The 27,289-nt window shown below is 49.5% G+C and overlaps 1 protein-coding gene across 3 annotated transcripts in view; it reads right to left on the bottom strand.

Moving 5' to 3' along the window:
• The window catches only part of MDN1 (midasin AAA ATPase 1), a 2,688,524-nt gene that overhangs the window by 2,023,732 nt on the left and 637,503 nt on the right, over positions 1-27,289 (bottom strand). For all 3 annotated transcript variants that reach the window (XM_069606482.1, XM_069606484.1, XM_069606483.1), the window contains exons 28-29: positions 9,826-9,960; positions 9,579-9,720 (exon numbers count right to left, since the gene is read on the bottom strand). In XM_069606482.1, coding sequence (XP_069462583.1) covers positions 9,579-9,720; positions 9,826-9,960 — 277 coding nt within the window. The remainder of the gene's footprint in view (positions 1-9,578; positions 9,721-9,825; positions 9,961-27,289) is intronic.

Raw genomic sequence — 27,289 nt, 5'->3', positions numbered from 1 at the left:
ATTTTCTGTGCTTTGGATGGATCAGCACATGAAAATAAGCATCCTGTAGGTGCAATGACACCTACCAATCCTGAAGTCGAAGGGCCTGAAGGACCTGAGAAAGCATGACCATCTTGAACTAGCCCTTCCTGAGGAACTTGTTCAAGCGACGCAAATCCAAGATGGGTCTCAGACCTCCGTCTTTCGTGGGAATCAAAAAAATATGGGCAATACCAGCCCTTGTTCCTCCCCACCACAGGCACTAGTTCTTTAGCACCTTTTTTCCAGCAGGGCCAAGAGTTCCTGCACAAGGAGCGGATCCGAAATTTGCAAAGAGTTTCCCCAGTGGATTGTCGTGAGGCCGATTTAGGAAAGGTAGGCAGTAGCCGGGGGAATTGTTTCCGGAACCTACGCATCTGAAGTAAGGGCTTGCCACTCTTCTAGATGCTGAGACAGTCTGCTCCCAACCAGCGACCAATGAGTCCTGGACTCATAGCTGTTTCAGAGCGGCAGCGCCTGAAGGCAAAGAAGCAGCTGCTTGAGCAGCTTTGGCACCACGTCTCCATCCACCGCAAGGACCCTTATGGAAGCCCCCTCTGACGGACTGCTCCCCTCGCTTTACCAAAGCAGGAGTAGTAACGAAAAGAACCCCTACACGGTTGTCCCCTCGGACGAAAAGGCAGAGTTTGAAGCACAGCTGCACCCAAAGATTTAGCAGCTGCTTTGGAGGTCTGCAACCTCAAGCCTCTCGTCAGCCTTGCTGCCAAACAAATGAGAGCTGTCAAGGGCATGTTGAGAAAACTGTTCTACAAGTTCAGTGCAAAACCCCACTTACGCAACCATGCAAACCTGCATATCATGGTTCTCACAGCCATGGACCGGCTAACACTATCTGCCATGTCCAACCCAGACTGAAGGGATTCACACATGAAATCCTTGGCATCCTGCACAAAAGCATGGAATCCATCCCTTTCCTCCCCCTCGGGAATATGCTCAGCTGCTAAAGAGACAATTCCACAGAGTGCGAAAACCTGGCCAAGGCACAGTTGGAGTAGGCCGATTCAAGGGCCATACTCCCAGCCTAGAATACCTTGTGTGCCCATCCATCGAAGCGCTTGTCGTCCCTATCTGGAGGGATGTTGGAGTACGCCGCCAGCCTTGTAGTGGTCGTGACCGCCTGAACTACCAAATTCTCAGGAGTGGGGTGAGTGGATAGGTAGCTGGGGGTGCTACTAGATGGGCTGTGTTTCTTAGTCAAGACTTGTTGACCGCTGGAAGAGACTGCAGGGTGTTCCAAGCAGCAGCCACCTTCTTCTGTAACGCCATGTGAAAAGGCAACATTGGGTCCGTGGACGGACCCGGTCTAAAACAACAGTCAGGTCATCCTGATCAAATACAACTGGAGGCATGGACCACCCCAGGTACTCCGTAACCCTCAACATCAACCTCCTATAGAGTCAGCATGAGCCCCAGGCTCTGGCCTGCCAAACTCAATCTCAGGAGACGTGTCCAGGCAACTAGCATCATGTAAGGAATGACTCAGATCTTCCAACTGACTGTTCTCCGAAAAGACCATGTCTGGAGCTTCAGGAGTGTCCCACCCTGGAACATCAAAAGGTTCCAACTCAACATCAGACCACTCCTCATCCTCAGATATCCTGCAGGGAATGATAGAACTCCCTCCTTGGAGCAAGAGTCGACTTGGGGTCGAGAGCAGACCTCACAGACTTGGACAGAGCCTTTCTCGGAGGATCCACAGCTCTAGAGGCCTCCACAGGCCAATTCAGCCTGTGGGCCCGGATAGCATCAAGGTTGCCGGGCCTGATCGAGGTCAATGCCCCCCCTCCCCCAACAGCCACACTCAATGGGCCCGGCGCTTACGAGATTGACAGTTTCGTCAGGGGTGAACAGTGCCACCTGGAATGTCTCTGGCTATCACCCAGAGGCTTGTCCGAACAGGACCTCAAAGGTTCCTGATGTTTATCGCCACGACCGCCCGGGCCCGATGGCGCACGAGCGTCGTACCAAGACCGATCCCCACCAGCTTCAACCGAAGGCGTGGACGGGGCAGTGCCTTGAGATTGAAAAATCTCCAACATTTTCTCCCTGATTGCCTCCCACTCCTCTGGGGTCGAGGATTTAGTGGGGCACGCCACTTTCCTTGCTGAGCCATTATACAACGAGGACAGGAAGGCGACCGGTGACGCAGCTTTCGGGAGTTCCTTGACGAGGAGTGGCACAAACCACTCTAGTACCGAGATCCCCTGGACTCCCTCCGACGGGGAGAATCACCCCTCGACTCGTCGGTGGACAGACAGTGGATTTTTTAGATATACAGGGTTTGGACACCCGACCTACCTACAACTTCCCCTTACGCTCCCGCAAGGCCTTGGCAGTCAGCGACTGGCATTTCAAGCAGTTGTTGGCGTCGTGTTTCTCATCTAGATACCATAAGCAGATACGGTGCGGGCCCGTGATGGACATCTTGGACTTACAGTCCCTGCACTTCTTAAAGCCTGACCGCGGGGTCGAAGAAGAAGAAATTATCGAAGATAACACGAGGCGTAAACTGAGGCTACGTGCGTCCTACTTATAACATCTGATGACGTCACCCTCAACGGAGGCCTTCGAGGGACATCGACCCCGCCGCCATCGACACAGGGCGCCCTCAGCCAAAAGATTTCCGTAGCAGCACAGCTGTGGATATCACACAAATATATGGAATACGTTGGAGGACACAATCCATTACAAATGTAGTTCTACCAATGTTACTTTTCAGAAGAGTGGAACACAATTCAAAGTTAAGCAAATATACTTTTCAGAGGGACAATAAGCAACTCAAAAGGTAATCAGGAACTTAGTAACACTTTGTAATTTATTCGCTTTCAGGAATCAAAGTTACACACCAACACCTTTACAAGTAAGCACTTTGCAACACTAGTTCTATTTTCTAGTTATACATAAAAGTCCTTCCCTATTCTAAGGCATAAGTGATCTCAGAGGCAGAAGAGTGACACTGATGGTCCAGAAGCCAACGGCAGGCAGGTCAGGATAGGGATCAGATGCAGGAAAGTCAGAGTTCGAGGATATTGTGTCAAACAAGTACAGACTTTAGAGTTTGCAAAAAGGGTACAAGGACTTTGCAGAAGATTCACTAGATGAGTTCTAATATTAGGCCTGGGCGTACGGTATGGGCAATCACCTGCTCAGCTACACAGGAGCGATACAAAACATTAGGTAAGCACTACCCTCAGCCTCACAGTACCTGAGCAGTGAAGAGCTTGCAGATGGATGGCTTCACGATACAGCAACACAGGACCTGGCCTCTGGATTCTTGGTTGTGGTAACGAAAGAATGGACGCTGGATGAGAACTTGCAGCAGCAGTCGACAGAAAAGGCTCCCAACAAAGAATTCTTCTGTGCGTCTCGCAGCTCTGTGGATTTGGTGCCCTTTTCAAGGTATCAGATGTTATTTTATTTATTTTATAGATGGAAGATTATCCTCACTATTTCAGTCCAGAACTCTGGTGAGGGGACTTCAAGGAGTGGAATTGTGTCTCTGGAGGTCCAGCAGGAGTCCGCCAATGTTTCAGCAGGAGGTTCTTCGGAAGACATTGCACAGCACACAGGCCCAAGTTCCCAGGGTATTGGATGTTTGCAGCCCAGGAACGTCACAGCTCATCTTGGCATGGCTTAAAATGCAGGTCATCCCAAGACTGATGGGTCTCAACAGTCTTGGGTTGGAGTAGTCATCTTTCGGGACTCCTCTGTCGCATCAAACAAGGGGTCAGCACAAAAAGCTGTTACACAGCAGGCATCTCCGGTCGCTGGAAGGAGCTAGATCAGTCTTCTCCTCTTCATCAGATCGCATGTTCCAGTGGTCGACTTGTCTTCAGCTCCAAGATCCAGGCCAGATATACAAGAACCCACACACAACCTATGCAAACTCTCCCTGTAGTATACAGAAAGGGGTGGGTGGCTGTTCTATCAGGACCGTCATCCTGCATCCCAGTGGGAGCTTGCTTCTCTCAGGCATACCAGAGGACGAAGGTGACACGCTGGAGCCTCAGCAGGCTACACAAAGGACTTCAGCGGGCAAAAAATAAGAACCAGGACCTCCCCTACCCAAGACGGCTGAAGAATAAGCAAGAAAGGACAAGCACACTATAAATGGCCAAAAAAGAATGACGCCACCATTCTAGCAGAATGTTGACACTTCTGTGCATTACCGCGGCTGGTTTGTAAAGTATGTCCACTGCCACCAGCTATAATAGTAAGCTTGCCACTATCAGAAATGTTACAGGAGTGGTGAGAAAAGGAATACCATGCATCTCCCCAGCACTCCACAAAAGGTTATGTGCTGGTCTCACTATATAAAATGTAAAAGGGATGAAAATACCTCTACACTCGAGAACATGAGTTCTGCACGGTAAGTCGAGAGAAAATAAGTAGGGATGCCCAAGGGGCAACCCAGCAACAGAACACAAAGTGCTGTGTGCTTCAATAATTAAATATATTTATTTTATTTAGACATTTATTTCAGCGCAGAAAACCTGGAGGTATCTAGGCACTAGATACAGAAAGTGCACATTAGCATTTGGAGGTTACAGGAAGGTACCATTCAAACACAGCGCAAGGCTGGGTGGATCACATTAGGTAGTTACATAAAGATATGGTTCAGTCACATCGCCGGGCTGGGTGTGTCACATTGGGTAGTTACATATCGGTACAGTTCAGTTAAGACATGAATGACACATTCAAGTGTACCAGCTGGGAAAGCCTCGCCTCTAGTTACAGGGGGCTACATTAGGCAGCATATACAAGTTGGAAAGATTATGCAGACTAGGATAACCTCTCCTCATGTTACATGGGGCTGCGCAAGAGAGCAGCTAACTCAGGTTACGCAAGCTAGAAGGGCCTTTCCTCCTGTTTGCAAGGGGTTACTTAAAGAGCAAAAGGGTCATAATGTTAAGATTGTGCCGAGTGCTAAGTCCACCTTGCAAGTTACTGCAGGCAACGGTAGACAACAAACATTGGGTTAGAGTGAATGTGCAGGGTGTCAAAGGGTCACCCACCAGGGTGGGGTTAGTGTGAAAGGGAAGTCTAGCAACAGGGAGTGAGCGGAAGGGATACAAGAGGTTAACCAGCCTAAAATGTAGGTATGCTAGCGTTGGGAGGGGGGCTCATATGGTATAAAGTGTTCATAGCTACGTGTAGTTAAAGGATATCTCGATTTGGAGACATCACAATCTAGTGCCACAAAGCAGCGGTACTGCAATGGGTGAAACGGCAACTAGATTCGAATTTGCAAGCAGGGTAGACCTGAGGCAAAGCAGCAGGGCAGAAGCATGGGAACACACAAAAACATCTGTTTTTTGATTGTTTTCCGGATCCTGCATCCCCCTGCTTCCGGATGTAAACCATTGTGGTGGTATTGTCCGTGAAGACCCTAAACCACTTTGCCCTTGAGGGACGGCAGAAACTACTTGAGGGCCCAAAACACTTCCCATAGTTCCAGTACGTTTATGTGCAGGGTCTTCTCCTCCGGGAGCCATAGGCCTCTGGCGTGAAGGCGTCCGGTGTTGGCGCCACATCCTTCCAGAGATGCGTCCGTCGTGACCGTCTCCTGCTATGGGGGGCTTGTGAAGTCAGTGCCTCCGGCTATTTGGAGCACACGCCCCACCATCTGATTTCCGCCAGAGCTCCTCGTCAAGCGCAATCCTGTCCTGGAAACTTCCGGACACCGGGACCCAACGGGCATCGAGGAGCTCCTGCAGCGGTCGCATCTGCAACCTGCAGAGCCGAATCAGGTAAATGCAAGACAACATAATGCCAAGTAGTGACTTGATGGTCCTCACTGTGGCGGTCCTCAGTGCCAACAGCCGTTGCACCATGCCCAACAGGTCAGATATCCGTTCCTCCAACAGTGATATTACACGGTGTTGAGCATGGATCCCCGGAACAGAGCGTCCTGTGATGGAGTTGAGCAGGATTTTGCATAGTTCACCGAGAACCCCAGATTTGTCAGCAGTAAAACGGTCCATTTTGTGTGTTCACTGACGCCACCTCTCCTTCTTGAAGGATCTATGACGCTTTGACCCGCTTGTCATCGGGGAGGAAATCCAGCAGTAGGGCCAACCTGAACCACAGCTCCCGGGGCTGAAGGGTGGTATGGAGTCATAGGATGCCCCCTCTTCTTGGGCGGTGGTTTCCCTGGGGTCAACGGGACAGCCAGAACTGGCACCGTTGGAGGCACAGGCGCTGGAGTCGCCGGGATCCACTATCTCCGACAGCGGAGGGTGGAGAGAATGTCCAATGAAATGTCTCTAGGCGGAATCTGGAGTGCAGGAGCGTTAGACTCCGGGGCCTAGTCATCCTGAGGTCCCTCGACGCCTGCGTGGACGGTATCCCTGTCGTAGTCACCCACGTCGTGGGGCAAGTCTCCAGCGTTACCCTCGTCATCCCCAGCCTCCTGGATGGTGTGGAGGTAGATTATCTCATCCTCAGCCCAAGAAACGTCTGTACCTTGTAGGTCTGACAACCCCCCCCACCCCTTCGACAGGTCTGTAGGGGTCGTCTCGGGCTGAGGTCCGGCATCCTCTTCTCCAGGGTCTTCTCAACAGACATGTGCGAGGAAGAGATGCCTTCGCCGGGGCACCCTGCGGGTCCGCCCCTGCGATCTTCGAAAGCACCGCCACCACTACCTTGGAGGGTGACTGCTTCACATGGTGCACCTGGGCGTTTACAGAAAGTCTCCTTGTTCGGTTTGGCCTTTTCCTTCCTGGCCGTGTCGGACACCTTGTCCTGTCTGGCCTTCTCCAACTTGGCCCTCTCCGGATTCTCTCTCAACTTCCCCGGGTAGTTGACTTCTCTTGGACGACGATCCAGAGTGGCGGCTGGAGACCAATGACGATCGCACCCTGACTGTTGCGGGACCCGTGGTTGCGACGACCCCGACAGAAGCAGACTCGCGGTGCTTGGCCTTGTGTTGGGCCCCACGGATGGGGTGCCTTCAAAGGACTTGGAAGCCCACTTCGGTTTGCCGATCTGGGAGAGGCACGCCCCTGGGTGGCAACCGGGGTAGAGGCCTTGGACTGCAGCCACGCTGCCAAGAGTTAGTGTCAATCCCTCAACTTGTGCTTCGTGAAGCCACGGCAAAACGCACAATCCTATTCCTTGTGCATCGGGTGCAAGCAGTGCAGGCAATGGGAATGCTGCTTCTCCATGTACATATTCCGCGAGCCGTAGTCTGAGCAAAGCTTGAAGAGGGAAGCCCTGTCGTTCTCGTCCAACATGATCCACGCGGTGTAGCACAGAATAATCTTCTGGAAGCCTCCAAGAACACCATTCAACGAAACTAGCCTTTGAGGGGCACTGAAAAAAAAAAAAGAAAACGGGTCCCCAATAGTCAAATGGATGATCGATGGATGACAGAGGCTCGATTGACCGAAAAATAGCAAAAAAAACAGCAAAGTTCGAAGAGCAAAGCACAAGGACTCCCAACACCTGAACGGGCAGTGAAAATCTGAAGCTGGCTGCCAGAGGAGGGGCTTAGAGGGCAGTCATTGGCTGGGGGTAGTAGGACCCAGAGCTCAGTGTTTGGTTTATGGGAGAAAGAGTTCAGAAATTAAACTGATTGTTCTTTTACCGAGGATTCCCAGCCAGACAGAATATTCATGAGCATGTGAATCCATGCCAGACCCCATGCTGGAGAAGACTGACTATTACTAGTTGGATTCACGTCTCTAATCTGGTCCAGCACTCTGGTGAGGGGACTTCAAGGACTCAAATCCTCTCTCTTGAGGTCCAGCCGGAAGCCACCCAATTTTCAGCGAGATTCGGAAAACTGCTCACTGAACAATGGCTCAAGGTCATCGGGGGTATTGCAGCCTTGCAAGGTCGCACCACGATGCAGGATGGCTCAAAATACAGGTCTTCCAAAGTCTAGTGGTTCTCACCAGGCTCTGGGCCATCGTTTTCAGGGACCCCAGGTCGATTGGAAGTAAGGGTTTCATCAGGCTCCAGTTAGAAAGCAGGGTCTCCAGTCGCTGGAAATCGCTACAGCAGGCTCTTCATCTTCCTCTTCGGTTTCCGCTCCAATTGTCGTCTTCCCAGCAGCTTCCAGGTTCAGAGTTTTTTTATCAAGAACTACAGCACAACTTCTGCAATCACTCCCTGCTTTTTACAGCAAGGGGTAGTCTAGCTGTCCAATCAGGACAGCCAGCCCCCCCCACTGGGCATTGGTTCCTTTCAGGCAAGCAGAAAGACAGAAGTTTGCAGAGTTTTGGACTCTGCCCTTGCTTCCTGCCTTTCCAGAAACTCTGGAGCGCGGGCAGGGAATCCAAAGGATTCACACCCAAGACCAAACTTCCACTGAGGTTGTTCCTGCCTAGAATGGCAGGGCAGACCTTAGAAACAGCAAACACACAAGAAATGGCAAGAAAAGAAGGAGCCCACAATTTTAGCAAAATGGTGGACCTTCTGTGCATTATCGAAGCACAGTTAACAGCCTGCAAGTTATAAGGACTAAAAGTCATAAAGGTAAAACCACTGCCACCAGCCATTCATGTAAACTCACAATTCTAACAAAAATGTTGCCAGGTAAGTAGCAAAGGGCATACATTTCATTCCCCCCTGCACTCCACATAAGGTGTGCTGGCTCACTTAAACAAAATGGAAATGAAAATCCCTATTTGGGAAAAGCAGTTCACCCAAGTACATGAAAGAGAAATTAACAGGGAGGGCCAAAGGGGCAACCCCGCCTAAGCCCAAAAGTTATGGGAAACTATAACTCCCACCATATACTGTGGAAAGATCTAAAATGGTCACCCATAAAAAGAGTAGACTATTAGCTGAAGAGGGGAAGAAGATTCCCACTCACCTAGGGACAATGTAAAATGATTACCTAGTCCAAGCAAAAAGTTCAGGGGTTGACACAGGTCAGGAAGATTTATCACCAATATGAAAATCATACCCAAAGTGGGTTTTTTTGTGTATTTGGTTAACAAAAACCTTCACAAAAATGATTATCCGTAACTAAATTTACAACACATGATACACCAAGATAAAATCCAATAAAAGCATACAATTACAATACTTGGATATAGCACCTCAAAAAACATTTGCATGTTGAATAGGACAGCAAATTACATATACAACATTAAAATATTAAAAAGTTACTCGATCTCTTCAAACATCTTAATAAAAACAACAAATTGCATATGTAACACTAACATATTACTTCATCCCTCTTATTACCTCAGATTTTCATAAAGTGCAAGTACCATACGTCAAATGTTATTTGTACCTTCCTACAGCCCTCTCTCCCTCCCAAGATAAGCCTGGCTTCTCTGTCATAGCCATCAACATACCAGGTGGTACAGCCTTATACTAAGAGTTGGAGTTTCTGTATTGCCCAAGATCTAGTTTTATAAAGTCTGTTTGGGTGACCTTTAGATAAACTGTCTTAACAGAACCAACCACTAGATGGCAAACTATGAATAGCATGTTAAACTGAGAAAATGCAGAAGATGTATATTTGGAATCAATCACCCAAAACAAAGTTCGTAAATGCAGACGTTTAAGTATAGGTAACTTACCCAGTATCTCCAACAAGGAGTATTGGCTCATCAAATTTTAGAGCACGCCCCACCAGAGTGGCCAATCGTCTCATCCCACGGGTCCATACAATATGGCAAAATTCACTCTCCATCACACCAGAAGGAGAAGAAAACAAGGTGCCTGACCAAAAGATAAACTGGTTAAGATATTGTTTATTTTTGGATTTCACCACTACTCCTCAGTTAATAGTACTTCAGTCTACCTACAAAAATGTTTTATCCTCACCCAATTGCTTCCTCAAATTCTCATCCGAGAAGAGAGCTTGTGGGTTAAGCTTCTTTTTGAAATGTTTTTCCAGGACACTCTGAATGACAACCTCCTCCTCTGGCTTCCTCACCCTTCCAGCAAGAAGCATGAAACCTGAAACACACGAGTTGGTGATGTTAAAGCAAGATTGTTCAAGCATTACAGCCAATAATTCACATGCACAGGTTGCTAAATTACACCAGTTATCTGACCGAAAGTTAAATTCTAAGTCCATAAAGTACAAAGCAGTTGTGTAGTACTATAGCCCTGGAAACGTGAAAGCCCCATCCTGCAGTGCTGTGGTAATGTCCCTTTCCTTTCCACTCCTTCATACCTAGAGCCCGTAGATTAGGATTCTGATGGTCAGTTTCTAAAATAGAGGCAATACATCTACAGCCTTCCTATCAGAATCTTTTCTTTGTGTGAAATTATTTTAATTATTTTTACAACAAATACAAAGAAAAATGCACAATAGGCAAGTAACTATAAGCACATCAGAGTTATACAAGCAACAGTACATCAATTGTCACATATGGAAAACCAAATGAAAAATAAAACCACAAAAAAAAACAAAGCGGGCGTTCGAGGGTTAGGCATACAGCATATTAAATGTGTCCCAAATCAAAGAGTGGATGCAGAATTTCTTTTTAACCTGAAAGCACACCTCTCTGCTAGTTCTCCAGCATGGGTCTGGCATGGATTCACATGCTCATGAATATTCCCCGTCGTCAGGCTGGGAATCCTCGGTAAAGAAAAAATCAGTATCAGTTTAGTTTTTGATCTGTCTTTCTGAGTAGTAACCAATCGCTGATCTCTGGGTCATACTGCCCCCAGCCAATGACTGCCCTCTCCCTAAGCCCCGCCTCTGGCAGTCATCCTCAGATTTGGTAGCACGCCAAGTGGGAGTATGACCAAGTGAAGAGCCGCAGAGGGGTAGGTGGGAGGGTTCGCATGTGAAGCCATGCCAGACCCATGCTGGAGAACAACAGTTACAGGTAAGTAACTTGTTCCTTCTCCAGCATGGGGTCTGGCATGGATTCACATGCTCATGAATAAAAGAATACATAGCAGTATACACATGCACAACCACGGGAGGTGGCAACAGGCTCAAAAATAAGCAATACAACAACTGAACATTAAGCATCTCTTACCTCCTCACCAGGCTCACCTTAAGCAAACAGGTTGCGCAGCACTGCTTGGCCGACCCTGGACTCCTCCCTGGAGTCCCGATCGACGCAGTAGAATCTTGTGAAGGTGTGCGTCGACCTCCACGTAGCAGCCCTGCAGATGTCCAGCAGGGGCACACCAGACAGGAACGCTGTGGTAGCAGCGATCGCTCTGGTCAAATGGGCTCTCGGACGGCCAGGCAGCAGTCGGTTTGCCAACCGGTGACAATGCATGATGCAGCCGGAGAGCCATCTGGAAATGGAAGTCTTCGAGAGAGCCTTCCCTTGATTCACAGACCTAAAGTTCACAAATAGCTGTGACGTCTTCCGAAAACTCTTTGTGCGGTCCACGTAGAACTTCAGCGCTCTAGCTACATCCAGCGAGTGCAAAGTCCTCTCGGCCGGCGGCGAAGGTGACGGGAAGAAAACTGGTAACACCAAGGGCTTGTTGAGGTGGAAGTCCGACGGCACCTTGGGCAAGAAGGAGGGGTGCATCCTCAGCACCACCCTTGTGTCATGAAAAGTCAAGTATGGAGGCTTGCAAGATAGGGCCTGAATCTCCCCCACTCGTCGTGCAGAGGTGATGGCCACGAGAAACGCGGTCTTCCATGACAGGAACTTCAAAGGCGCCGAATGCATAGGCTCGAATGGGGCTCCCATGAGCCTGGTCAGCACCACATTAAGCTCCCACGCTGGGGCAGGGGCCTTCACCGGCGGGAATGATCGGAATAGTCCCTTCATAAATTCCTTTACCAGGCGATGAGACCACAAGGACGCCCGTCCCTTAGTCCTGGTATATCGGGAGATGGCAGCCAGATGTATTTTTATGGAAGCGTGAGCCAGTCCAGCTTTGGCCAGCGAAAGTAGGTACGGCAGCACTTGAGGGGCCGTAATCCGCAGAGGGTTAATGTTCTGTGCACGGCACCAGACAGAGAACCTCTTCCATTTATGACCGTAAAACTTGAGAGTTGAGGATGTCCTGGCCTTTGCAAGAACCTCTCTGCAATCAGCCGGGATATCCGACCCTCCAAACTCTAGTGCTGCAGGAGCCAGGCCTGCAAGTTCAGCGACTGTGGGTCGTGGTGTAGAATGGCGCCTCCTTCTCTGTTGAGAAGATCTGCGTCCGCCGGCAGTCTGACTGGCGGGGACGTTGACAAGTCCAGAAGGTCCGGGAACCAGATCTGCCTCGGCCACGCCGGTGCGACGAGGATCATCCTGCATCTGGACTTCTTGAGCTGGCTGATGAGGCGGAGCAGCAAAGGCAATGGAGGGAACGCGTATAGAAACAGGCACGAGAAACAGGAACGAGAAAGCATCGCCCATGCTCCTCGGCTGTGGTGAACTGCTGGCGAACCTCTGGCACTTTGAGTTTGTCGCTGTCGCGAACAGGTCGATCTGGGTTTTGCCCCATCGTTGGAAGAGTCGATCCACTTGATCCTGGCGCAGTTCCCACTCGTTGCACGAGCGCAGCTCTCTGCTGAGTGAGTCGGCGATTGTGTTTTTTATTCCTGCCAGGTGGAAGGGAACCAGAAACATCCCCTGGGCGACGGCCCAGTGCCACAGATCCTGGCCATCCTTGGATAGGGCTGTGGATCTGGTGCCCCCCTGCTTCCGTATGTAGAACATCGTGGTGGTGTGGTCGGTGAAGACCCTCACCACTTTGTCCTTGAGGGACGGAGGAACGACTTGAGCGCCCAGAACACTGCTCAGAGCTCCAAGAGGTTGATGTGAAGAGACCTCTCCTCCGGGAGCCAAAGGCCTCTTGCGTGGAGATCTCCGGTGTGGGCCCCCCAACCCTCCAGAGAGGCGTCCGTAGTCACCGTCTCCTGAAACGCCAGGGTTTGAAAGTCTATGCCCGTCGTGAGGTGAGCCCAGGTGCCCCACCATAGGATCGCCCGACGGAACTCCTCGTCGAGGGGATCCTGTCCTCGAAGCAGCCCCTCGCCTGAAACCAGCGGGCGTTGAGGAACTCCTGTAGCGGACGCATCCGAAATCTGCAAAGGGGTACAAGGTAGATGCACGAGGACATCATCCCGAGAAGGGACTTGATGGACCTCAACCTGGCCACCTCCGTGGCTAACAGGCGCCGTACCTTGCCCAGGATGGTCTTGGTCCTTTCCTCTGAAGTGGAGGCCAATTGCTCCACTGTATCTAGCTTTGCCCCCAAAAACAGTGCTACTTGCGATGGAACCAGGTGGGATTTGGGGCAGTTGATGGAGAACCCCAGCTTCGTGAGCAACCGGACGGCCGTATGATCGACGGCGAGTTCCCTTGACCGTACCCGGATTAGCCAGTTGTCCAGGTAGGGGTAGACGTGGATCCCCTGCAGGCGCAGCCGTGTCGCCACTGGTGCCAGGCACTTGGTGAAAACCCTGGGTGCTGACTTTAATCCGAACGGTAGGGCTCTGAATTGGTAGTGGCGTCCTTGAACCACGAACCTGAGGAACTTCCTGTACCTTTTTAGAATGGGGATGTGGAAGTAAGCATCCGCCAGGTCCAACGACGATAGGAAGTCACCTTCCTCCAGCTGTCCCAGCACGTGCTGGAGGGTGACCATCCTGAATTTCTGCGCCTTGATGTATCTGTTTAACTGACGCAGGTCTAGGGTGGGGCACCAACCACCTGTCTTCTTTCTTACGAGGAAGTACCTTGAGTATACTCCGGAGCCCCAGAGCCTCCTGGGGACGAGCTCGATGGCACCTGTCCTGAGCATCGCCTTTACTTCCAACAGCAGTTCAGGGACGTGATTCTCCTTCCTGGCCACGGGAGGGATGCGAGGGCATTTCTTTAGGAATTCCAGCGAGTGCCCATTGGCCAGCGTGTCCAACACCCAACGATCGGTCGAGATGGACTCTCACATCCTGACTAACTTGGTCACCAGGCCTCCCACTGGGGTGCTTCGGTGGGGGCCCGACAACCCGGACGGGTCAGTCTTGCTTGGAAGCGGCCTTGCCGCCGACGGCGGGAACCCCCTTGCTTGCCGCGCCTCTGTAGGCCTCCTGGGAAGAGGAGCAGGCTGCCTGGCGGTAGGTGGAGGAGTCACCGCTGGATCCTTTGGAGGCACCCTGTCTGCCTGCAGGGCTCCGAAAGGGCTGTCGCTGCTGAAGCACCCTAAGGGCCCGGGCCGTCTCCGAGTCGGTCTTGATGGCCTGTAGAGACTCATCCACCGCCTTACCAAAGAGGTTGTTGCCGTCGAACAGCATGTCCAACACTCTGGTCTGGACGTCCTGGCGAAAGTCAGTCGCCTTGAGCCATCCTCGTCGTCTAAGGCAAACTCTGTTGCCCAGTTGGCAAAATCCGGTATCGGCAATGTCCGTTGCCACCGTAATGGCGTGATCCGACGCCACCTCGCCCTCCTGCAGAATTTCTAGGGCCTCCGCGCTTTGTCATCAGGCAGGAAATCTAGCAGGGGAGCCATCTTGAACCAGAGCTCCCTGTCGTAGCGGGCCGCGATCGCTAAGGCATTGGTCGCCTTAATCGTCGTCGCCGGCGTCTTGACTCGTCGTCCCATAGAGTCCAACTTCTTACCCTCGCTGTCCGGCGGGGAAGTGGAAGTTGAAGCCGCCGCGCCCGCTGGCTTCTTAGCCGCTGCCGAGACGACCGAGTCCGGCGTGGGCTGGGCCCTGAGGCACAAGGGGGCGGCATCGGGGGCTCTGTACTACTTCTCGTACCTGTCCCTCTTGGCGGGTGTCGTGGCAGGGTTCTTGAGGACAGCAAGCCCCTCGTCCCAGATGTCGTGTAAAAGCACCGCGAGGACCGTCTTCCTCTTAGCCTCTCGTCATTGGTACAGAAACGCCTCCTTTTTCTGTTCTTCAGGGCAGAGCTGGAAGAGCTTGGATGCCCTGGTTATCATGGCGTGGAAAGAGCCTACTTCATCGGCTGGGGCCGCCCGAAGGGGGGGTTGGAGGAGGGGGGAGATGAGGGGTCCACCGGTCTCGCAGGCATGAAGGGCGGAGCGGGGTGGACTCTCGTCCGCTTGTTCGGAGGGCTTCCCGACGGGCCTGGTTCTGGCTCCTCCGTCGGGGTGTGTGGTAATCTCGTCCTTATCTCGGTACATAAGGATTGGCTTGCCAACAAAATGGCCACCGAGCTCTCCTGGGGCTTGGGCAATGGCTGCGACGGACGGGATGGCCGCTCCACTGGGCCCTGTTCGTTGTCGTCGTTGCCATCTTCGATCACGTCAGCAGGGACCGTCTCCTAGGATTGACCCTTCTTGAACCTCTCGTTGAGGTTTATGAACCTCTCGTTGAGGTCTATGGACCTTTCGTTGAGGCCCTTCTCGGTCTCCACCAGTTCCTCCTCAGAGGCTGATTCTGAGTCTGTAACGGCCACCGCCCCCGCCGCCACCTCTTTTTCAGCCAGGGGCTTCATGGGGGTCTTAGCGATGGGCTGGAAAGAGGATTCCCTCTGCGGCGGCAGGGATACTCTGGGCCCAGAGGCTGTTTCCATTGGCGTAGTCTCAGCCGGCACCACCAGGGTCGCGGCGACCACTTCGGTAGAGGCCTTAGCTGGGTGGATCAAGGCCCTCAACACCTTAGGTGCGTCCTGGGCCTTCGCCTTGGGGGGAGGGTCAACACCTCGCTCCCCCTTCGAGATCGACCGGGTCCGCTCCAGCGGCCTACCCGGGCTCTCGGACTTCCTCTTCCCCGAACTAGAGCGCTGGCTCGTGGTCGAACGTGCCGGGGAAGTAGCGCCCTGCTTGGCAACCGAAGAGCCCGACCTTTCGGCGCTCCCGGAGCCCGCAGACTCGCGGTGCTTGGCCTTCTGTTGGGCCCCCGTCGCCGGGGCACCCTCAAAGGACTTAGAAGCCTGCTCAGACTTCTTCGCCTTCTCACTTACTGTGCCCTTCTCCAGCCAGGTGGCGAGGCGGGAACGACGCTCTTGTTTGGTCCGTTCCAAAAGGTTCTTGCAGAACGCACAGTCCTTCTCCACATGCGTCTTGTCCCTAGGGAGGCAGTAGAGACATTGTGAATGCTCTTCCTCCTTGAAAACGTTATATAATCCGCATCCAGGGCAGTTCCTGAACAGCTTGGATCCGGGCTTCGAGCTCCCTTTGTCCTGGGCCATGTCCGTTAAGGTAGGCCGCAGATCTTCCGGAATCCTCCAAGTGTAAACTCGATGAAAACATCACCCTTGAGGGGCGTAGAAGAATTCCGAAACGGGTCCCTGTTATCGGTAGTAGAAACAGTGGAGCTTGAGGCTCGATTAAACCGAAAAAAATGAGAAATTCTCCTGAAAAAACGTGAAAACGCAGTAAAAAAACTCGAGAGCTAAACACGAGGACTCCCAACACTTGAGCGTGCGGTAAAAATCTGAGGATGGCTGCCAGAGGCGGGGCTTAGGGAGAGGGCAGTCATTGGCTGGGGGCAGTATGACGCAGAGGTCAGTGATTGGTTACTACTAAGAAACAGATTAGAAACAAAATTGATAGTGATTTTTTCTTTACCAAGGATTCCCAGCCTGACGACGGGGAATATTCATGAGCATGTGAATCCATGCCAGACCCCATGCTGGAGAAAAGTGATAATCATGCAACCAGTCATCAAAAGCAGTTTTGAGATGGATCGCTTTTCCAAAATTTCAAGATCCGTTTTTTGGCCACTAAGAGGGCCCTATAAGCTCAATAAAGAAAGGCCACAGGCACTCTAATAGCTTCAGGGAACAGGCCCAGCACAAAGAACAGCAGCATACGGGGAGAGGGAAACCAAACAAGGTCAACACACTGAAGGACATCCCCCCGCCCCCCAAAAGAGTTGAACTTTCAGACAGCGCCAAAACACATGTAAAGTGGTCCCACCCGACTCTTACTATTCCAGCAAACATCACCAAGACTCACTTTACAATGCTTCATTCTCCACTGGGACCAGTAAATGGTGAAACTCTCAGCTGGTTAGATCTCAAATCCAGATCCATTTTATACCTACAGGGAGCCGCATATACACTGCTCCATTCACAATCAGAACTGGCATACCCTAAATCAGAACTCCAAATACTCCTACCACACTCAGAAGCCGTCTCAAAGCCCACCTGAGAAATGTTTATAAATTAAGGAAGCAGAAAGTGGCATACTCAGCTAAAAGCAGAGCTGATGGCAATCCATCTAACGTGGCGTTCGGAGGTGAGAACAATACCTCGAAAATGTCCCTAAGAACCTGATAACAGAGGTTTCCAAGGAACACAGCTTGTATTGAAATGTTAAAAGACTCAGAAATCTAGCATAGAATGACCATCATATACCCGCCCCAACCTCCAAATGGCAGCCTTCTACCAAGAAAGCCCAAAGAGTGATTATCAATCTTTATCGCTGGATTTTTCCATAAAGAAGAGCCAGCACCAAGCAGATCCTTCACATCACACACATCGCAAAACTTTTTCCATTCCCTTAGCAGATGGTTAACCCATGGCAGGGTCGAAATAACCTCAAGCTTCCTTTCCATGTAAACGAAACAATGAAGCGACTTAGGATTGACAGGCTTTCTCTCAATAACAAGCCAATACAAACAATCTGCTTCATCTGACATGAGCCAGAGATGAAGGGTATGCAGTGGGAAAGCAGTGTGATGGAGGCTTAAGTTAGGAAAACCAAAGCCACCCTACTGCACTGGTCTCATCAGGACATCTTTCAGAATCCTCAGCTTCCCAATTTACTAAACACCCTATGAATGTCCAATAGCAGTTTGCCTGTAAGCAAAAAGAAATTAAAAATATATAGCAACTGGGGTAATAAGGTCATTTTCTTGACACTTATCTCACCCCACAGCATCAAATTCAACCTCTCCCATTTAAGACACTGCACAGTAATCTCTGCAATCTTTAGCCTAATATTGAGATCAGGAAGCGAGCTATCTCCTCTTGGGATTTGAACACCCAAATATCTAAAACCATCATCAGCCCAAACATCTCTCCCAACACCAAAGAAATCCCTATGACAAGTAGCAGATATTGGAAAAATCAACGTCTGGGAAACATGAACCTTGTAACCTGAAACTTTACCAAAAGCCTGCAGAACAGAAATGCAATTCCTATAGGAACACTCTGGGTCGGAAGCAGCACTAGAAGATCAGTGTACAAAAGCACTTTGGAAACACATTTGACAAGCTGAATACTCCACGAATAAGCCCTAATCATAATAGCCAACGGCTCTATAAATAAATCAAACAATAGATGCGATAACGGCCAGCCCTAACCCGCACCCCTCTGAATAGCAAAGCACTCAGGAACGCATCCATTAACAGTTACCGCAGTCTCAGCACCATTATAAAATGTGCCAAAAAGGCAAAGGAACCACGCACCACAGTTCACCTTAATCAAAACCTGGCGGATAAACTTCCAACTCAATCATTAAACGCCTCCTCTGCATCAATACTAACCACTGCATAAGCATCAACAGAGGTCCCCTTAAGGTGACACTCTGGCTGGTTACGGGGTAAACCTGCCCAGAGATGCTGATGGTTAAGCTGGAGGCCAACTACTTGATTGACACTAGTCCCACCTTGTAAATAGTTCTCCCGCCTGTTCCGTTCCTTGGGCATTATCAGACGAGCGGCCATCTTGTCGAGCTGCATGCCACGTGCCGAAGTCGTGCTACTTGGCTCACAGGGCCCGTCCTCCTCCAGGACTCTTGGCAGTGGATCATGAGGCCTACCCTGCACCTCAAGCCGAGGTCTGGCAAGTCTGACGCTCTCCTCTGTATCGCCGGTAGTGCTGCATACAGGCGCCCCCTCGGACATGTTGCCGGAAAAAAGGTCATAGCCCCTCGGGTGTACACCCGGTAAAAAGAACATTGCGGTCCATCATCACCGTCTCCGGAAGGATCTACAGACCCCTCTGCCCGACGGCCGGTAGCCGACCTAGCCTCGGTACCTGTGATGGTGTGAGAATCCGAGAGGTTCCTCCCGCCCGGGCATTTCCTTGGGAAGGAGTCGCCCTTGCGGGGTGCACGACAAAAAAATAAAAAAGGCCCTCCCTTTGGCCTTGACTTGTGTCTGACCAAGTCCTTCAAGTCCTCTGGAGGCGACTTCTCGAAAGAGCTACCTACACTCTACAGAGCACGCAGTGTAAGTGCATCGCATGTGGTACAACCCTCCCAGCTGTGGTTGGGGCCAAAGCAGCAGAGGCAAAGAGCGTGGGGATCGCATGTAGGGAAGAGCCCCTCGCAGGCTGGACACCAAGTCGACATGCGCCGGGAGGAGTGTGGCGCCAGAGGACCGAATACCGGATTTATAAAAGAAGACAAAAAGACAGAATAAAGTATACGGGGAAGAGCGTGTGGTATTACATGGCCAGGGCCAGAGCCAAACCCAGGAGCGTTGGTGAAATCGGCCCGTTCCTGTCAACGCGGAAAAGGGGTCTTAAGAGTAGCGCCTGCGGGCTGAGTCAGGGGAGCGCATGCTCCCAGGGCCGCGCCTCTTAATATAAAGGGGAAGAAGATTTTTTCTGGGGAAAAAGGTTCCATCTCCCGTCCCTTGCGAGGGACGCCCATGCAGTATGGAGGAAAGGGGATGGGGCGTAATAGTTCCGAGCTGGAAGTAAATCCAAGCCCACTAATGGTAAGGAAGTGCACCATTCAAACAGCCAGTAGTTGTCCAATCAGGGACAACTACTGGTTAAACATTTGCCCATTACCTAGTGTTTCTACCACCATGGATGTGGAGTGGGACTGGACAGCAAGTGCAAGACCGTATATGGGATTCCTTGACCTGAGGAGGCAGGAGAAAGGTTAAACTACAATATGGGAAAATAAAAAGCCAAATTCTCGTGGCACAGCCAATTTAGGGCATTAGACTTGTTTAGTAGCCGTTAGGAAAGATGTATCTTTACTGCATCTTTCCTTCAATTTTTATGGACCACCAAACTTTTTGCTTTTATTTTTTATCCTGACCGGTATTTTTTTACAATGCAGTCAAGCCTTAAGCTTTGCTCATCTGTTAGGGGGAAACTGACATGTCCTTCAGGCTATCAGTACTGGGAAACATTGTTGCCCTTAGTCTTGCTATTTCATTACTCCTTTTATTAACTTAACACTTGTGGTAACTTTTTATCATTGTACAATGCATCTTACAATGCAGTACAATGGGGTATACTTTTTGTTTTGCCCTAGATGAACACGCAAAGGATTTTTGGTTACTCTAGGTGTGCTTAATGGATAAGCTGGCTGGTGAAAATATTTTTACAATTTTTTGGTTCTTTTCCACGTTTGGCTACCAACTGTGGCTAGTGCCAAACGTGGCCGTGCCGCATGGTTTTTAGATCGTCATTTAGCCATCTTGTTCTTTAGCCTTCTTCCTGGCATGTGAGGCCAGGAAAATCCTTCAATGGACTTCCAGTGCCCGAGAAAGCAGAGGCTTTTGGCGGGCTATGTGTGTTTGGCTGGCAGGATGTGGGCTAGGACTGTCTGGTCCCAATGTGTGAGCGGTATGCATGAGGGTTCTCGCCAGTAGTTCCGATTGGACTGCGGGTGTGTGTGTGGGGGAGAGGGGGCGGGTTTGTGGGCTGGTTCTGCTAGTGGGAATTTACAGCCTGGATGTAAGCCCAGGAAGTAACCTTGAGAAAAAGTAAACTGTTGAAAACAGGCAAAAGAAGCTAAGGAAAGTCCAAAAAGGAGCCCCACATGAGGGGGTCGAGAACATTAATGTGAGTGTGGGTCTTAAGACAGACCCTCAGGAGAAACCACTAAAAAACAAAACCCAGATGGGGCCACAAACAAAAAATGTATTGAGGCAATCACAGTAGCAGCTAAACAAAGTCAAGACAAAATTACATCAACAAATCAGCTGGGTCCCCCAATAAGTGGGCCCCAATCTTTTTACAGAAAAGTTGTTCTGTTCCAAACCAGAACTCTTGGCTGGCAAGACACAAAGCACATCGCAGGGCGTCAATTTGAAACTGGCCCCAATTTTCTGAAAACAAGAGCAACAAAACAAATAACGGCAACTGAAGGGCCAGGTCAATCCCTTGTCTCGGAGGTGGAAACAGGGGCAGGAAAGCAATCCGCTATTCTAGGTATGTGACACGCAGCTGGCAAGTCAACAGAGCTTTTAATACACTCAGAAACGGACAGTAAAGGTCGACAAGCTCATAGCAGGAATCAAGCCACTACGGCGAGTGAAGAGGAAGAAGTGTCCGATTCCACGCAATTCCGAAGGCTTGGCTACAGCTAATAGCAAACACTAAACATTACAAATCCTTTAGCAGAACTGTGATCTTAACTCACTTTAAAAAGGTTTCAAATCTTTACTTGCTATCGTTGAGACGTAGAGTTTGTGAAGTTTCCCAACAAACAACTCCCATTTAGTAGAAATTGGTCTTGCTTCACAAAAGGCACAAATGGCCATTCTGAACACCTCTAGAGAACTATAAAGACATGGTGTAAACGTTTTTCCTTCACCCCTTGCAGAAATGAATCAGGGAAGTCCGTTAATCCCAAGGTTCTATAAATTAGACTCTGAGGAGGGAGGAGTGGGTTGGGAGAAGGCCAGCATTAATGCAAGGAGTAAGGCTATTGGCGAAATTAAGCATGAGAATGCTCTGTACCTCCTCCCAGAAATTTTGACTCTCATACTTCAGAAACTGGGGGTGGGAGTTCAGCCTCTTTATACGTGAAGAACTCAGTTTAGTATGTTAGAACACGCTGGGCTCCAGCTCTTTTAAAGCTAAAAAGATGAGAACAAATATTTGAGATAAACAATATACTATTTCAGGAAACGTGGCTGGTAAACCATATTGAGATCGAAGGTTATACATGGTTTACCAGCACTACAGAAGGCCAAAGGAAGACCGTCAGGTGGCCTCCTGGTGGCATTCAAAAATGTAACGGTTAAAGCCATACTTCCCATATTCAATAATCCGATGGGAATCCAGGCTTGTAAAATCCATCTATATGCCAGACCCAGATTTCGTGGTTAACATCTACTGGAACCCCACCTGTTCTGAAATTCAGGTCTTCTTAGCAACACTTTTCTCTCTGTTGGAGAAGCTCAAAATAGATTATGGAGGGGTTAACCTAATCCTTGCAGGGGATCTGAATACACAGTGTGTGCAACTAACAGAGGAAGGAAATAATGTGTGGGAAAAAAAATTCCAACAAAAGGCTGAATCTGTGTGTACTTCTTAGGGGCTTGAAAATGCTAAACGGATCCACCGGGGGGTAATATTCCGCCAAATGTAACCTGGCATCGAGGTAAGTCATCGTCCGCATTGGATTATATCTTCATATCGTTGGGCCTATTCCCCCGTAGCTCATCCCAGTTAATAAAGCAAGACGGGGGGAGCGACCACTCCCGTCTAACTGTTGCTCCCTGAACTATCAGCCATACCGTTAGACATACACCCACAAGAACTAACATGCCAAAAGGGGAAATTATGGCTTTCCAAATACAAACAAAAAGGGAGAAAATTAAACAACAAATCAAGAGAAAATCCAAGGTTCAATTGTTCAGGACAATTGTCAGCCGGATAAGTTTGCTAAATGTATCTGGTCCACCTTACCACCTAGTGAAATCTCAGTGGGGAACAGACAAATCCACGCTCATTGCTATGATAAAGAGACATGCGCAAAAAAAAAAAGGCACTTCGACATATTGCGATGGCTAAAGACCAAGCATCTCTCTCCTGCAAGCCAAAGAATAGAGGCCAAGAAAGCCAACCAGGAGTACAAGCACTGGTCTGTAAATCAGAGAAAGCTGTGTCTTCAGCGGGACGTTGAGTTGATGTTGCAATCAGTAAATGATAACTCTAGAAATTTCTGGTCTGTTATTGGTCAGTTGGAATCTTTCAAATACTCCATGCAATTTGGTACCAGAAGCTAGGCGGCTCGAATATTTGTCAAAACATTTTCAGAACCCATATCAAACTTTGCATGATGCCTCTTTGGATGTTCACTGGCATCTGCCTTTTGATGAGGACGACATAGTGGACATAATCTCAAAGTCATCTACCTCCAGAGCTGGCAGTCCAAATGGACTTCCATATCAGGTCCTTTAGAACAATTCGCCACTCTGGGCTAGGCTGTGCTCTAAAGAAATGTAGGCGACAAACCTTTCCGGCTGCATGCAGGGAGAGGGAGGGGGGTGGGGGGGAGGGGGGGTTGTGGAGTGGGTTACACCCGGCAAAATATCACCCTCCATGACATATAAAGCAAGGTATTTATGAAGCTTTTGCTGAACGAACTTATAAAATGGGTTGACAGTTCACAGATTGTCCAGCCATCAAACAGGGTTCAAGTGAGGCCTTTCCACCACCCTGAACGGCTTAGTATTGAATCTGGTCAGTGAATATTTAATTTTTTTTAAACCTTTATTTTTAGATTTTTCATACATAACAAAACACATATGCACCAATCGGGGGCAGTCATAGCCGTCACGGATTACAGTATTCTCAGTTCCCCCCCAACCCCCGTGATGTTAAGCTTAAAAACAATGATTGTTGGCTTGTGTCCACTATATCTCAGACTGCCACTTGCGTTGCCATTGATGGGTTCATGTTCGCCCTCTGTGTTTGCGGGGATTGTGTTTGGGAGTCTGAGGTATCCTAGTTGGAGTGTAAGTATGCGATGCATGGACCCCAGATATCGCAGGGTCGTGCATGAAGAGGTAGTGTCCTTATGAATTCAGTGTCCATGTCTTGGCAGTACAGAATGTGTTTTTTCCAGGCTGTCAGCGTAGGAACAGGGCCTCCACCCCATGCCATAGCATTCCTCCTGCGTGCCAGTACCAGGAGAAGGGCTGCAGATATTTGGTTAGGCTTAGGAGGGCTATTGTCGGGAGTGGGACTAGTTCCTCCACTAGTATCTCAGCAGTCGTTTGTAGGAACGAGGACCAGAATTGGGTTATCTCGGGGCAGTTCCAGGCGAGGTGAAGAAAGTCTGCGGCTGCGGCGCCACAACTTTCACATTGTGCCGATAGTTCTGGATGGTGCCTGTGTTTTTTTGCAGGGGTATAATAGGTTTGGTGCACTAAGTTAACGTGAATTTGCTTGAAGCGGTTTATAGCAACTTTCTGAGTTTGACGAAGTATGTAAATCCAGTCGTCTTCTGGTATTGTAGCTTGAATGGCTGATTCCCATCTTTCGTACGGGCGTCAGTGGCTACCGTATCCGTTAAGAGGGACTTATATATCATGGATACTAGTCTTCTTTCCCCTTTCGCTTGGATTACATTGTGTAGTAGGTCCCATGTCGCTGGCTGTTTGGGGAATGATGGGAACAGGAACTGTAGGGTATAGCGTAGTCTGAAGTAGATGAATATGTCGAGTGATGTAGTACATCCTCTCTATTTGGTCATCTGCGGGGTTATGAATGTGCCCTAGGGGAAGAGGTATCCAAGGGATTGGCGGTTGACTTTGTTGAGCCATTGATGAAGTATTTTTTCATCTGTCAGGGGTATGCCTGGAATGAATTTGATTGGTAGCAGGGGGGGGAATCTTGTGTGTAAGTCGTATTTTCTTGCGATTTTCTTCCAGACAGCGTAGGTGGAAAGGACAGTGTTCATCGTGTTATATGGTACTGGAAGATTGCTGAGAATGACAGCTCTCATCAGGTTAGGGGATGCAAGGGCCCGTTCAACCTGTACATGAGGTCGGATAAAGTCTATTGTGTACCAGTGACTCAGGAATTGTGCCTGTGCCGCCCAGTAGTATCTCTCTGGGAGTGCGAGTGCCAGGCCGCCTCGTGACATTGGTAGTGTTAATGTTGTGTGAGCTAATCTCGCTGGTTTCCCTACCCATATTAGTTCCAGGATGAGGCTTTTAACTTTTTGAAAAAAGGATTGAGGTAGGAGCAGTGGTATGTTTGTGAATAAAGGAGTTTGGGGAGAATCACCATTTTGGTTAGTGATGCCCTCCCCCACAGTGTTAGTGGGAGTGACTTCCATCTATGGATGCAGTCCTGGAGGGAGCTTAGTGTCATTGCATAGTTGTCTTTATATAGCTCGCTATGATTTACGGACATATAGGTGCCTAAGCGGCAAACTTGGAGCTTTCCCATTTAAAACCGTGATCGTCAGGGAACTTGGAGGTGTTCGGCGTCAGGGGAAATATCACTGATTTGGAGTGGCTGGTCTTAAAGTCTGAGATATTGTTGAACCTAATCACTTCACGGATTATCGGGTTGAGGTTAGTTTAGGGGTTGACAAATAAAATGACATTGTCGGCGTACAAGAAGACCACTATTTTATGGGGCCCTAGAGTGAAACCTCTATGGAGTTGTTGGGTTTTCAGTCTTGAGTCTAGAGGTTCCATTATTAAGGCAAAAATGAGGGCTGAGAGGGGACAGCCTTGTCTGGTGCTGTGTTCTAGCCTGATACTAGGGTATTTTGTGTTGCCTAGGGTAATGTAGGATCGCAGGTCATTATAGAGCAGCGATATTTTAATAAAGAGGTTCCCGAGTCCCATTTGTTTGAGCGTCGCAAAGAGGTATGTCCATTTCACGGAGTCGAAGGCCTTTTCGGCATCCAACAAGACGGCTATTGCTTGCTGTGTTGGATCGACTGGTGTGATGACGAAGAATAGTCGCCTGATGCTGTAGGTTGTGCTGCGCCCTGGGATAAAACCGGCCTGGTCTCCTAGCACCAGTGCATGCATGACAGGGAGTAGTCATGCGACTAGGATTTTCGCCAGAATCTTGTTGTCGAGGTTGATTAGGGAAATCGGCCTGTAGGAGGCGCAATCTTCCGGGGATAACCTACCTTATGTATTAGAAACACACAAGCTTCACATAGTGTGGGTGGGAGAATCTCCTGCTCTAGGGCTTCTTCATAAACTTGGAGAAGTAGTGGGGCTATGGTGGCCTCCAAAGGATACGCAAAATTCCCCTGTAGGGCCGTAGGGGCCTGGTGCTTTAGTATTTGTGAGAGTTTTGATTGCTTCTAGAATTTCTTCTAGTGAGATTGGTGCATTCAGAGGTTTGCGGAGTTACCTGGCTACCCAGTATAATTCGGTGTCGTTAAGGAAGTCTTGCAGTGTCTCAGGGCTCGCAGTACTTTTGGAGCTATATAGGTCTTGATAGACATTACAAAACATTAACTATTTCTTCTTCCGTGTCGGCTAGGTTTCCTTGTGTGTCACGAATACGATCTGCGCGGGCTGGTGTTTTGTCAATTTTTAGTAAACGGGTCAGTAGCGCACCATGTTTCTGGCCTTCGCCATACTGGCGGATCTGATGTCTGCGTCCTAGGAACTTCAGCTCGTGTTCGGCTGTTTCTTTGAATCTTAGCAGTTCTTTCAGGTCGGCTTGGGTCTGTGGTTCGTTGGAGGTGGTATACTCGAGTTCGAGCCCCTTCAAATGTTCACTACTTCCCAGTTCTCTTCGTATTAGTTTCAGGATGCCATTCTCTTGCCATGCACAATCCACGTACATGGCATTTTAGGGTTTCCTACAAAGTGACGGCAGAACTAACAGAGACCTTGTTTACCTCAAGAAATTCAGCAATTTCCTGGTGCAGCTCTGTTGCAAATATGGAGTCTGATAATTATCCCGATTTGTATCTCCAGTTGAGAACTGGTGTCTTAGCGCTGGATAGAGTGAATTCAAGTGTCACCATTGAGTGGTCGGAAAAGGATTGTGGGAGAATTTGACGACCTCCAGTTATATGGGCTGCGAATTGACACCATGATATAGTCTATGCGTGAGCTGGTGCTATGGACTGCTGAGTGGAACGTAAATTCTCTTGCGTCTCAGTTGATGCACTTCCAAATATCGATTAGATCGTATGCTTGACAGATCTTTTTAACTTTAAGACGGGCTTTGGAGCTTACTGGATGTATTGTGTGATTCATCGGTCTTGGGGGTCTAATGGTGTGTTAAGATCTGCACCACAGAAGATTGTGGCCGAGTTGAGCACCCCAAGATGTGTCATGACCCAGTTGAAATTGTTTGGTCCGTCTGTGTTGGGGGCATATGAGTTTACCAGGGCTATTTCTTTCCCCGCGAGGATTCCTCTCACTAGTAGGGCTCTTCTCTGTGTCTTTCTTCGATTCGATTAAACTTAAGTTGGCCTCTTTGTCAATTAAGATTGCAACCCCTCTTGCGTATGAGTAAGATAAAAAGTAACTGTGGCATCCCCAGGATCGGGCCCAATGTTGTTCCGAGGTCAGCAGAAGATGGGTCTCCTGCAGCATGGCGATACTAATTTTGTGCCTCCTGGATGTATTGAAGGGTCCGCCTGGTTTTTGCTGGTGGATTGCCACTCCAGATATTCCAGGTGGCTACTTTAAACAGTTCTACAGTAGGAGAGGTGGATGGTCGGTGACGGGGGTTTGTGGTATCTCTGTAATGGAGCGTGG

Source organism: Ambystoma mexicanum, chromosome 4p (genome assembly GCF_040938575.1).
Source record: "Ambystoma mexicanum isolate Mex_15411 chromosome 4p, UKY_AmexF1_1, whole genome shotgun sequence".
Taxonomy (NCBI): Eukaryota; Metazoa; Chordata; class Amphibia; order Caudata; family Ambystomatidae; genus Ambystoma; species Ambystoma mexicanum.
Note: the sequence above shows the minus strand (reverse complement) of the source record. Positions and strands in the feature narration are given on the sequence as shown.